Here is a 14,585-nt window from a genome sequence, read left to right as displayed (position 1 = left end):
AAGGTTCAAAGCAGTTTATAAAGCAATAAAAAAATTGATTTTTCAAAAATTCTACAGTGGTGTTACCCCTTAAAAGCTCATTTAAATCTGAGGCGGTTATAATTTATAAATACCAGTAGCAATAATTAACGCAATAATATGTAAATGAATACTAACAAGGAAAGGCACCGCCTCAGATTTAAATGAGCTTTTAAGGGGTAACACCACTGTAGAATTTTTGAAAAATCAATTTTTTTATTGCTTTATAAACTGCTTTGAACCTTCTAGAATGAGTTAAAAAAAGTGTTACGTCTGTTACAAAATTTCTTTTTTGAAATTCGCACACTTTCTTAAGCGTATCGGACTGTTTCAAGAAGAATACCTACGGCACATCGATACCTGCTCGAAGATTAGGCGGGCAGCTCAGTTTTAAGGGGCCTGCAAGCGGTGTGAGGGGCTTGAGGGGAGACAGTAATATTCTTTTTAACTATTTTCACAAATGCGGAATAGCATCTGGAATAGCTTTTCTGTTATTCGTTTAAATAAGAATGCAACTAGTAATTTTGTGTCAATATAATATAATAATTAAATTAAATATGAAAAAATTTCGGAAAATCTGTTTAATAAAAAACGTCTACATGATCCAATTTTCAACTATATGTTATCTGGATAAGAGAAGACAATAGTGACGTTAATTATTTTTGTTAATTATATATTTGCAAAACTACATCTAATAGAAACGAAATTTTCGAGTGGTTGAAAAGGATTTGAAATACTTATTAATATCAACCATCGGCATTGACGTCGAATAGATGTGCACTCATGTAGTCGGCGCCCTTGGATGAAAATAAAAGTAAATTTTAATCAGTCAACTGACCACGGTCAACCTGTTATATAACACGGACCCAAGGACACGCAGACTTCCATTGATAACGTGCTCTGCCGGAATCCTGCTGACACGAAAAGATCTATTTCATGGAAGTGATTATCGTGCTTGCCCCCGAGAAATTAGGGTCCGGTTGTTCCAAGGTCGCCCCATGTCCGACGATTGTAGCCCTATTGCTTCTCTAACTCAGAATTCGCAACGATCTGCGCATTTTGGGCCGATTCCTTAAGCGACGTCCACTTTTACCCCCGCTTCCGCTCGCCGCCTGATGGTCGAGCTCGCGATCACGCGAGCGGCGCTCTGCCTCAGGAGCATCCGTTAAAAATACGCTAGTAGCGTACCTTTCGAGAAAAATTTTTTTTTTAACTTAATTTTTATAATAACAATAATGTACGGTAATTAGAATTTAGACAATAGCTTTCTACATCACCCTTATGCAGTACATATTTTATTTTCTTTGATTTTTTAGTGGACTAGGCCTACTTGGGAAACCACATAAAAAAAACGCATCAATAATAGTACCTCATGTGTGATGTGGAAAGCTATGTACGGTAATTAGAATTTAGACAATAGCTTTCCACATTACCCTTGAGGTACTTTAGTAGAAGGGCATATATTCAACATACTTCTGAGATGGAAACGCCCCTGAGGCCACAGCGCTCGGGGCGCGATCGGCAGCTCGGTACGCGGGGTAGTGTGAGGTGTGAGACTCGCCGATCTAGACGTGACCGGCATATTCACCGGCAAAACCCAACTTTTCTTTGCGTCTGGTCTTGAGACGGATCACGAGATCGAACTAAACATGCACCGCGAAGCCTAACCTACCCTAACCCAACGACGATGTTTTACGTAAGCAGTAAACCTGGCTTGGCCTACGCCCTACGCGAAGTGCTCCCAATACTTTCCTGGGATTCGGCCGCCCATCAATAACCCCCATTCCCCTTCGCTAACAACTCCGACGAATAGGCGGAGTTGAATATATGCACCGAAAATCTGCGCATTTTTCGCTCCATACTTTTTGCTGTTCGTATATAAACATGCCTAAAATGTCTCCAATCACAGTAGCTATCGAGACATTCTATTCTAAGGTTGTGGCTCTTACAATGTTATAATATAAATATTACATCAATATTATAATATAATATTAAATAGATATCTCAAATTATTGAAAAATATTTACTTATAACTGTTGCATTTAAAATTTTTACATGCACTGTTATCTGTTTATCTTTACTTTTCCGTTTACATTAGTAGAAAAAATTGCTATTATATACGCGAACATTATTCGACAATATCAAAAAGTAGCTGATATTATCGTGATGACGATAATACACTGCTTACAGATGTTATTTATTTATACAGTTTTGTAATTTGCAAAAAAATTTCATATGTGCTATTGTTTTTTAATCTATATTTTTTCGTGTATTGTAATAGAAAAAATTTCTGATGTGTGCATATTTATTTTTAACAGAACATAATGACGGATCTAACAACAACGATAATACATTGTTTGGCAATGATAATATCATTTATTTATCATCAGTTTCGCAATTTGCAGAATATGGGATTTAAATACATTTTAGGTAAGTTAATTAGAACTACATAGAATCATTTTTACTGTTTATGCACATTCTCAGGATTAATTAAATTAATATTTCTTTAAAACTTACTTAAATTAAAAGTTTATAAAATTAAGCTATTTTAAAAGTTACGTTTAACAGGCCGTGTTTTGAATGATTTATTTGACAGCTACGCTGAACTGTGTTACTTTACTATCCATTTTAATGATTTAATAATACCCAAGTTTTGATGCAAAAAACTATTATTCACACATATTTGAGTAACTATAAAAAATTTTTTTGCGCACAATGATTAATTGCTGGATTAAAACAACTGATCTATTTTACGAGCACATAAGTAAGATAAACATCAGCATTTCGCGCAATAACACAATTTGTTTCATTTTTGTATGATTTCGTGTGACAATAGAATCTTTTTTTTCGCGAATATTAAAAATACTAAATGTTTTGGCCGGTACGCCAACGATGCAATTACGCGGAAAGAGATGCCTACTAATTATGCAAAACTGGACCATTCATAAAACCGGTTCTTCCCGAGCGGCGCGTTAAAGCTCACGTTACGATAGCGAAGAGTAAAAATCTCATATTTCAGTTTCTAAATTTGTATGCCATTTTTAACGTTACATAATGTTATGCTCGCTGGTACACACTGACAATTTAATTTATAGCGATACCGCGTTGGATACCAACTCGGAACTCTGTCACCTGCTGATGACCTTACATTAATATAGTAATAATTAATCGGCGAAAGATAAAGAAATACAATAGTGTTACATTCCGTTCACTCGCGAACAAATGAATCACGACAATCTGTATTTTCTTCACACATAGATATTTCACATCAAAGTTATGTCCCGATTCTCGATTTAGTACGTCTCACGTCCTTGTTTATGTCAAAGAACCAACACGTATAATTAAACCTGCAAGACCACCCAAAAGACGAAAACTATATTTGAAGGCACCGACATCATTAAGTTGTCCTAAATTATTTTAAAAAATAATTTTGAAATAATAAGTAATCTAATAAATAGTTTCCTTCTTCTCTTTATATAAAGAGCCAGTAAAATCTTTTCATCTTTTTTATAATCAAATTCAAATCCTCGAAAAGAGAGTCGTTATCAAGGTCGTTTCTAAGATTTTGTAGCTGATTCGTGACTTATTACACGTGTACATACTAGTAATAGAATCTTGAGCAATTATTTCTACAATTCTTTTTTTCATTCCGATCGTTCTTATTCGACGATTACGACCTACGTCAACTTTTGATGCCGACATCAAACAATTACTATTTAGAATTCTGCGGTCCAGTCGGTTAAAAAGTTTTGCAATCAGGATGCATACGATTTGGATAACGTACTGCATATAATCTTGCTGCACGTATACTTACACAGTGTGCTTTACCATAAATTAAATACATATCGGCGTATTTGTTGTTATTATAATGATGCATTCTTCTTTTATAAACAATAATTTTCTTTTTATAAACAATAATTTTAAACAATAATATGCTTAGTCGCAAAAGGAAATCATGATAGATGCAATTTTTTTCATTATTTTTTTTTATTTGTGTATTTGATACATTTCAACTTTCTCAGAGGTGGCACCAGACATTACAAACTTTATGAATATTTTACTGGTCGCATCATCTAAGTATTTCACATAAAAGTAACTTTTTGTGAAAAAAGAATGTACCGATATAACAACGCGAATACAATGATATGTTTAGTTTACTGTGAAGCAAATTGTATAAACGTGCGTACGGAAAGATTGAATGCGAAGCATTATCCAAATTGCATGCATTCCGATCGAAAATCTTTTGAGCATTAGATGATCTCGGAATAGTAGAGGAGAAGAAACACCCATGTTTATTTTATATGTAATTAAGTGCTGAAATATACTCTTCAAAAGTTTAGAAGTGTTCAAGAATAAAAATGACTTATAACTTAATTGTTAGCTGTTGTGCTGGTAAATTAGTGTACTGGTAAAACTACAAAAAGTTGTCAAACGAATAAGTCTATAAGCAATTGTTAGAATTCGTCACTTAATAATGAAAATAACAGGAGTAGCGGTAATATCCGCAGTAGCCTCCTTCTCTTCTAATTAATAAAACTATGTTGAAACTGATGGTGATCGTCGGATAAGAATGATCGAAACAAAAGAGAAAATTTTAGAAATGATTGAAGACAATAAATTTACATTTGTGATAAGCAATTAGATGTTAATAACAGTTTACAAAATATTGAAAAATGAACAGTTACTTCCGTTTCATCGTACATAGATACAAAGACTAAAATCTAAGAAATTATCTATACCAGGGATGGGCATGATTGACTTTTAATGATTAACGATCGATGAATAAAAATTTATTTGTTATTTAGCCTTTTGTAAATGATGAATAAACATTTAAACGTTTATTTAGTCACTCTTGAATAATGAATAAGCACTTATCTTTATTTAATACATCTTGAATAAGGAACAAAAATTTATTTTCCTATTCAATTCTCTTTGAATAACGAAATAAACGACTGAAATTATTATTATTTTTATTCTATAAATTCCATAATAAATGTAATAAATATATTATATTAAAAATTTTAAAAACTATGTTAACCGATAACATTTTTTTTTCAAATGCTCCTTTACATTCTTTAATTATCAGTAAAATAATTTTAAATTATTAAAACATATATGATCAGTTAATGCTGAGGTACTTATTTATTACGAACAAAATTATAAATTAATCTTTATTTGGTATTCAGAATTTATAGAATAAAAATAATAATAATTTTAGTTGTCTATTTTGTTATTCAAAGAAAATTGAATAAAAGAATAAAGTTTTGTTCCTTATTCAAAATGTATTGAATAAGGAATAAGTATTGAATAAAGAATAATTTAGTCAAGAATGACTAAATAACGTTTAAGATTTTGTTAGTAAGAAGACTTACTTCGGTCGCAGCTAGATCTTAGTGCTTATATTTATTTGTGTAATTTTATATACTTCTTCGAATTCAAGCAGAATGTGCGCCAAATTAATTTTCGGTCGTAACACAGCATGTCGAATAAGAATTAGTAATATCACTATTTATATTAAATTGATTAATTTAATATAATAACTGATGTTATTGATGAAATTATGTTAACCAATAACGTTTTTTTCAAATGCTCCTTTACATTTTTTAATTATTAGTACAAAATCATTTTAAATTATTAAAATATATATGTTCAGTTAATGCTAAGGTAGTTATTTGTTATGAACAAAATTAAAAATTAACTTTTATTTGTTATTCAGAATTTATAGAATAAAAATAATAATAATTTCAGTTGTTTATTTTGTTATTCAAAGAGAATTGAATAAAAAAATAAATTTTTGTTTCTTATTCAAGATGTATTGAATAAAGGTTGTATTGAATAAGTGATTATATTCATTATTTAAGAATAACTAAATAACGTTTAAATTTTTATTCGTCATTTTCAAGCAGCTAAATAATGATGAAATTTTTATTCATCATTCACAAGTGGCTGAATAACTAATAAATTTTTACTTATTATTTGTGAGATGCTGAATAACAAATAAATTTTTATCCATTATTTACAAAAGAACAAATAACGAATAAATTTTTATTCATTATTTATAAGACATTTGTTGTAGAGGCGTTTATATTAGCGGAATATTAGCGAATAGTATTCGCTCAAGAAAACACACTTAAGACACGATTATAATTATTGAAATAATTAATATTTTAAACGAATGAAATCAAAATTTTAAATAAGCAGTTGTGTAAAAAAGAAAATCGCGGGGTCTATACGCACGGGGAAATACGAGGTGTGTTCAAAAAGTATCGCGAATTTTGAATTTTCGCGGGTTACGTATATTCGAATTTCGATCTTTTTGTGGCGTTATGTTGGTACTCATGTCTCTCACTTATGCCGACAAGCTCGGCCATTTTGAATGTTCACTTAATTGTTGACAGCTGCTTTGCTTGCACGTGTTTTGGATCGTCTTCGATTTTTACCTATTCAAAAAAATGGATCAAAGAACCTGTATCAAATTTTGTGTGAAAAACGAAATTAAGTGCGCGGATGCATTCCGAATGTTGACTGTGGCATACGGAGAAACTACCTTGGACCGAAGCAACGTTTATCGGTGGTACAAAATGTTCTCAGAAGGCCGAGAAGATGTGAACGACGAAGAGCGTGCCGGACGCCCGAGCACTTCAACAACAGACGAAAAAATTAATGAAGTGGAGAAAATGGTATTGGCCAATCGTCGAATCACCGTTAGAGAAGTTGCTGAGGACCTAAACATATCGATTGGCTCGTGCCATTCGATTTTTATCAATGATTTGGGCATGAGACGGGTCGCCGCGAAATTCGTACCAAACGCCCCTGCTCACACATCGTTGCTTGTGCGCGATTTTTTGGCCAAAAACAACACACTAATGATGCCGCAGCCACCGTATTCCCCAGATCTGGCCCCCTGTGACTTTTTCTTGTTCCCTAAACTGAAGAGGCCCATGAAAGGACGACGTTACGCTACGCTTGACGAGATAAAGACGGCATCGAAGGAGGAGCTGAACAAGATAAAAAAAATGATTTTTTGAAGTGCTTCGAAGATTGGAAAAACCGTTGGCACAAGTGTATAATATCTCATGGGGATTACTTTGAAGGGGACAAAATAGATATTCATGAATAAATAAATAATTTTTGAAAAAACACAAAATTCGCGATACTTTTTGAACACACCTCGTAAACAAAAGTGAGTTATTTGGGTTCGAGACACCAACGAAATGAGCCGCTTAGATATAAATACAAAGGCGCTTGTAACGCTAAAATATAAAAAAGAAATTATATCGAATTATATTTTCCGACAATATTGAATAACAAATAAACTTTATCCATTATTTACAAGAGGCCGAATAACGAATAAATTTTTATTCATCATTCACAAGTGGCTGAAAAACGAATAAATTTTTATTCATTATTTATGAGAGGCTGAATAACGAATAAATTTTTATTCATCGTTTATATGAGGCCGAATAACGAATAAAATTTTATTTATAATTCACAAGTGGCTGAATAACAAATAAATTTTTATTCGTCATTTATAAGAGACCGAATAATAAATAAATTTTGATTCATTATTTACAACGGGTTGAATAACGAAAAAATTTTTATTCGTTATTTGCAAGAGGCTGAGTAACGAATAAATTTTTATTCATCATTTATAAGAGGTCAAATAACAAATACATTTTTATTTATTATTTACAAGAATAACCGAATAACGAATAAATTTTTATTCGTGATTTTTTTATTATTTAAATAAAAAATTATTCAATAATGCCCATCCCTGGATACAAATAAGGTGTTATAGCCTAGCCATAACACGGTGCATGGCAACAAGAATCAATTACCATGACCCGAAAGTAAAAACCATTTAGCAAGCACCTTCGCAATACGAGGCAAAATCAACATTTCCATAAATCCATCGGGCAACGACCGAAAATGTGTACGCGCGTACGCGCTAACAAAGCGGAAGTAATTGCGCCAAGCAGCGGCTTAGCGTAATCACTTCGCTATAAAAAGACCGCCCGACAATCGAGCAGCGCAGTAGCTTTTATGTATCTATACGCACTCTCGAAGCACTTTCAAAGCGCGCAATAGTTAGAGGGTTTCTAGCAATAGCTAATTCGGAACAACTTTGTATACTCTACTAGAGCCCCTAGATTCGGAACGCACCTTCATGGATAACGAAGTGTATCATGAACTGGCTGCAATAGGGGAGACCGGGGACAAAAGTTCCGATTTTAAGAAAATATCAAAAATAACTAGTAAAATAATTTGTTGTTCCTTTGACTATTGACTGATTTATCATCAAATTTATTGTATTTTAGGATTATAAGGTTAATTGTAGTATATTATCATTGATTTTTGTACAAAGTTATTTATAAGTGTCAGAGTCAGAGAGGAACGTTTTACCCCTTCATGGGGTTAGTTGTTACCAAAAGCACTGGGGTAATTTGTTACCAAAAGATATAAAGTCATTTAAAGAAAAAAAGAAAACATCTTTTAATAAATCAAAACACGTGAATTACATTTATAATTAATATTTAATGAGGTAACGAGACAATCAGGTACATTAAAGCCAAACAACTGATATTTATATTTAATTATAATTATGTTAATAATCATAGAGTTTATAATAATTATAAACCACATTTAAAACTATATTTTATCTCATTTTTTTGTGACAAACATTTGTATTTATGAGATCAGTACTTTGAAATGATCTTTACGATCCTTCTAAATAATAAATTTAAAAATCTAATCTAAATAATAATAAAATAAAATAATGATCAGCTTTTTAGGAAAACAATATTAAGATAATCTTTGTAATCTTTTTACGTACCTAATTTAAATAATGATAAAATAAAAATGTAATCAACCTTTTAGAAGAACAATAAAAAGTTAAATATTAAAAACTTAAAAAAGAAAGCAGAAATAAGAACATTTTATTAAAATAAAAAATTTTTTACCTATGAAAATATGGCGCTACTGGATAAGAAAAGCAAGGAAAAGAATTGGCAGAACGAATGCAATAAATGTAACACTTGTAAAATATGCGTTTTAAAAACAATTAGAAGTAAGTTACAGATTAAGTTTCTTTAACATTTAAGTAACATTGTAAGTTATTATAATTTTCTAAGTTACTATTATACTTTACAACATTTGATTATTAGATAGATATTTAAATATCTAAGAGCGTCAAGTTTTGTAGTTTAAAAATTTTTTATTTTAATAAAATTTTCTCATTTCTGCTTCCACTTTAATTCTTTGACACTAAATGTTGTATATTCCATTAAAACTTTTTCTGTCTTTTGTTATATGTCCGCATCCTATAACAAAATGAGAATCGATATAGACAACTGCACATATGCGACAGGGCAAATTTTTCCAAGGTAACAGCGTACCCCAAATTACGGTAACAACTAGCCCCATTCGACACATGTAACATCTTGATACAATTTTTTGCCTACATATTAAAATAGACGAATAAACACTAGTGTATCATATTTCTGAATGTCTATCCATCTACATAAACACAATAAATAATACTATTGTGTGAACTACCTTAAATAAGCAAAATAGACCAAAAAATTACGATGGACAAATATTTACTTACTTGATTTACGAGCATGTCTTTGCACAGACCGCGGCGTAAATTAAGTTAAACGCTACTTGCAATATTAAGATAGTTGCCGCACTTGCGTGATCGGTCGTTGTTTCGTGACGTACTTAGAACATATCGCTATTTTTTTTATGTTGAAATTATAATCACCGTAACATTGTACCCCAGGAACATCTTACCTCGGCCTCTCCTACTTGGTTTTGAACATCATAAAGACCGGAAAGGTTCCCAGGCACGTAGCGTTCATCATGGATGGTAACAGATGTCGCTACGCGACGAAACGAAACATGACAAAAAAGGAGGGACACTCAAAGGGGTATGTATCTTTGAGAAAAGAGTTTGCAAATGCTAATCTGTATATGTGTTACATATTTTATTTGTGACAGGTTTGATAAAATGATTGAAACGTTGAATTGGTGCATGGACCTTGGTATTAAAGAAATCACAGTTTATGCGTTCAGCATAGGCAACTTTAATCGTAGCCAAGAGGAACTTGATGGCCTCATGGACCTCAGTAGGGAGAAATTTAACAACCTCTTAAAAAATATGTATGTATTTTAAATCAAGCGTTACAATGCGGCACAATTTTAAATCTTCCCAAGCAGGAAAGAAATAGTTAAAAAATGTTTTTTAAATGTTTATTTTCTTTTTATATTCTTTTTCTCAACTCATTTTGGAAAAAAAAATATTTATTTAACATTTATTTAACATTTTTTTTTACTGAAGAATTATTTTAAAAATTGTTATCTCAAAAATACGTTTTTAAAACGTTTATTTAATATCATGTAAACATTTATTTTTCTTGAATTAGTTATTTCAGAAAATGATTTCAATTAACATTTTTTAAACGTTTATTTAACGTTTGGTTAATATTTAGTTTTCATTAATTATTCGTTTAACGAAATAGTTTCAGTTAACATTTTTTAAATCTTTATTTAACATTATGCAAACATTTATTCCTCATTAATTTTTCATTATACAAAATAATTTCAGTAAACATTTGCGTAACGTTTATTTAATATTTTTTCAATTTACTTTGTTTTTTTATATGTACTAGCAAAACAAGCGCGCGTTACACAACTTTCGATATTATATATAAGCTTCAAATTATAAATTTACTATTAACCCTGGATATACATAACGTGAAAATGCGATCTCTGCGATAACAGTAGCTCACGATCAGTGTGTAGCGCGGGAGAACCAAAATCAGCATTACGAAAAAGCGTTAACAATAAACTTTGAGAAAGATACAATTATCGATTTATAATATCGAATAACATGCACTTTTTCAGATAGAGAAAGATAGGAGAAATATTTTTCAAGTTTTTATTTTTTATGAATTATTCATTTCAAAAAATAATTTTATTTAACATTTTTTAATGTTTATTTAACATTATATAAATTTGCTTTTAATTATTCACTTGAGAAAATGATTTCAGTAAATATTCATATAACATGTACTCAATATTTCTTTAATACTTTTTTAATGTTTATTTTTTATGAAGTACACCCACGGTAATTGATTCTGTCCTTCAGAATATTTTTTAAACTGAGAAGTCACCATTTTTCTACATACTCGCAGTTCATGATTAATATAACGACTAGAACTTATTGATCGTTACGTTAATCATGAAATGTAAGTATGTAGAAAGATAGCGACTTCTCTGTTTGGAAATTTTCCACATGGACAGAATCAAAGTCCTTGGGTGTACACAAGACTTAACGTCGTTATCGTTTTCGTTATTTTTTTACGGTAACGAGCGTCATCTTTTTATGTCTGTAACGGTAACGGTAACGTCGTTACATTTTTACAGTAACGGAATTCATCCGTTACTTTTTCATTACTTAGTTCCTTATTATTTATTCAATAGATCGCGCGCTGATCGCGCATTAGAGTATTGATTGGATACAAATATTTTTATCCAAATCAAATGGAAGAATAAATTTTCAAAATCATAATAATGCGCAATGTACATACAATTAGAAAATGGTTTTAAATATTCACTTACTCATTAAATTAGTTTAAAATTGATTTGTATTGATCAATTTTTTTATATTGATCAATAATGTTTGATTAATCATCATTCATAATCAATCATAATCATTCAAATGTGATGATTATGAATCGTAATTGTAATAAATTTTAGTGAAAGAATCAGTTTTTGAGTGTACATAGAATGTCTTTTTATCACAATAAATAGGTTTTTTGTCATTGTTCTACATTAAAAGACTCCATACGATTTGAGTAAGAAAAAAACATTGGTTAAATTTTTTATTTTTAATATTTTACAGTTTTCTGACGAAAATTCAATTAATTGATAATATTTTTTTTTTACATAAATTGTATGGAATTTTTTCCAAATTTTGTATTTACTATGGTATAAAAACTTAAAATTTCTTTCGTTATGAATACCCACACACACACACACACACACACACACATATATTGTTGAAAAAATTTTGATTTATTTCTGAGATGTAAAATGTGACGAAGTTTAAATCTAAAAACAATGTTTAATCTAAATGTCTATAAAAATTGTGCAGTATAAAAATAGTAAAAAGTAAATAAGATATTAATATAAGGAATTTGAAAAATTATTAGACAAGTTAAATAAATATAAAAAAAACTATGTTCTATACAATTGTATATAAGTTTAGAGAATTTAAAGTTTTAACATTTACTACTACATGCAATATTAATTATTAAATAAAGTAATTTTAAAATCTAATAACTTGATACTTTAGCATTAGAAAAAAATGACAAAAAAATAACAAATCGTTATTTTCAAAGTAACGGTAACGGTAACGAGTTACTTTTATAAAATCACTGACGAATAACGTTAACTAGTTACTTTTTACAAAATGTAACGCGTTATTTTTATAAAATAACGTGCCTAACCCTGATTTTTAGAGACATATTGATGGATGCTGGAGTGTGCTTTCGTGCGTTTGGAAATTTGTCCTTGATCCCAGAAGATATAAACCAATTAATCGCTCAAACTGTAATTGCCACTAAGGATAATAATAAAGCATTTTTAAATTTTGCTGTCGCTTATACGTGTAAGTATATGATCATCGTAAATCATATTTATATATGCACTCACTTTTATATTTTGTACTAAATGCAAATAAAAATTTACATTTTTTTCCAATGTTACGTAAATACGTAATTTAGAAATATATATTTTTATATTTTTTTATGTTTGCAGCAAGGGATGAACTTACTCATGCAATTACAGATATTGCAACGGCTGTAAAACATAATGAAATCTTACCAGAAGATATTACCGAAGAGTTAATATCTGACTATTTGTACACTTACCAATCCTCAAATCCAGAGTTATTGATACGTACGTCTGGAGAATATCGACTTAGCGACTTTTTAATGTGGCAGGTAAGAGAACGTACTTTATTCTTGTGACTTAAATATATATTTCTTCTCATAACTTATCAAAACAGATCTGCATTTAAATTTTACTAATTTTAATAATTTTATTAATTTTTTTTTAGCTTTCCAATGCTTGCCTCTACTTTACTGATACCTTATGGCCTGAATTTAACTTATGGAGCTTGCTCGGTGCAGTCTTTTATTATCAAAAATGTTATTATATGTATTATGTATTTAGGAAAAACTCCCTTTTCTCGTAAAACAGCATTTTATAGTATTCCAACTTTAGACAGAGTATATGCGAGTAACATCCGCAAACCGACCTGTTCGAACGCATTTTGTCCAGTTTTTTTATGTAAAATAGTCACAAAAATTTCCACTTACATACTATATGGATCGCATTTGCCCTAACAAAACTTTGCTGCCGTGACGTTCGAATTCTAGTTGATCAAAAAAGTTGGTCAAACATATCAATCGAAAGAGGAGATTTCAAACTTTTTTTAAGTCTTGCTCCGAACCTCCTATCTCATTCCGTCTTCAAATAGCAAGCGTTCAAAGCTTCATGTGGGGTCAGATCCACTTACGTGTTTAAGAGTTAAATTAAGATTACATTAACTTAAGTTAAATTTAAAAGTTAATTTTAAATAATATTATTACATTAAATTAGATTACTCTATTTTATAATAGTAAAACAATTGCAATCATCCAAAATAAATTAAACATTTTGTTTTTAAATTGAGTTTAATGGCATTTTTATATGAAATAACAAAGAAATATTATTATTTAAATAAGATTACTTTTTCCTTTCACAATTTCTTTTTCTTACATAATCTTTTTACGTAAATACTTTTAACGTGGAAAATGATGTTTATGATTTAAGATTCATATGTATTTTAAAAATAACTATTTGAAGTTAAAAATTTGTTTATTCAAAATTAATTAAGTTAAAAAGTAAAACATTTATCTTTCTAACTGCACAACGTTTAACTTTTTGACTAGTTACTACTCAACCATGCATATACTGCTACATAAATAATTTATTATAAATTAATTTATTATATTGAAATAGCATATAAAAATGATAAGCCGTGTTTTAGATGATTTATTTGACAGCTACGCTGAACTGTGTTGCTTTCCATAGTGATTTTACTATCCATTTTAATGATTTTATAGTATCCAAGTTTTGATGCAAAAAATTATGATTTACACATATTTGAGCAACTATAAAAAATTGTTTTGCGCACGATGATTAATTGGTGGATTAAAACAACTGATTTATTATACAAGCACATAAGTAAGATAAACATCAGCGTTTCGTGCAGTAACACAATTTGTTTCATTTTTGTATGATTTCGTGTAACAATAGAATCTTTTTTTTCGCGAATATTAAAAATACTAAATATTTTGCCGTCAACGATGCAATTACGCGGAAAAAGATGCAAATACTAATTACTAATTATGCAAAACGGGACCATTCATAAAACCGGTTCCTCCCGAGCGGCGCGTTAAAGCCCACGTTACGAAGAGTAAAAGTTATAAAAAGCTTATAAAAGGCGATAGTGTTTC

General features: G+C 30.1%; 2 protein-coding genes across 2 annotated transcripts in view; one reads left to right on the top strand and one right to left on the bottom strand.

Moving 5' to 3' along the window:
- The window catches only part of LOC105192912 (alkyldihydroxyacetonephosphate synthase), an 86,245-nt gene that overhangs the window by 34,615 nt on the left and 37,045 nt on the right, over positions 1–14,585 (bottom strand). The gene's annotated exons all lie outside the window — the stretch shown is intronic.
- On the top strand, positions 551–13,543 carry LOC120358477 (dehydrodolichyl diphosphate synthase complex subunit DHDDS-like). The gene is made up of 6 exons (XM_039452870.1): positions 551–2,448; positions 9,800–9,947; positions 10,018–10,179; positions 12,543–12,691; positions 12,841–13,025; positions 13,142–13,543. The coding sequence occupies exons 1-6, from the start codon at positions 2,343–2,345 to the stop codon at positions 13,277–13,279; spliced, it is 888 nt and encodes a 295-aa protein (XP_039308804.1). The 5' UTR covers positions 551–2,342; the 3' UTR covers positions 13,280–13,543.

The sequence above is a fragment of the Solenopsis invicta genome, chromosome 8, assembly GCF_016802725.1.
Source record: "Solenopsis invicta isolate M01_SB chromosome 8, UNIL_Sinv_3.0, whole genome shotgun sequence".
NCBI classification, from domain to species: Eukaryota; Metazoa; Arthropoda; class Insecta; order Hymenoptera; family Formicidae; genus Solenopsis; species Solenopsis invicta.
The sequence above is the reverse complement of the archived record's forward strand: the minus strand, read 5'-3'. Positions and strand labels throughout refer to the sequence as shown.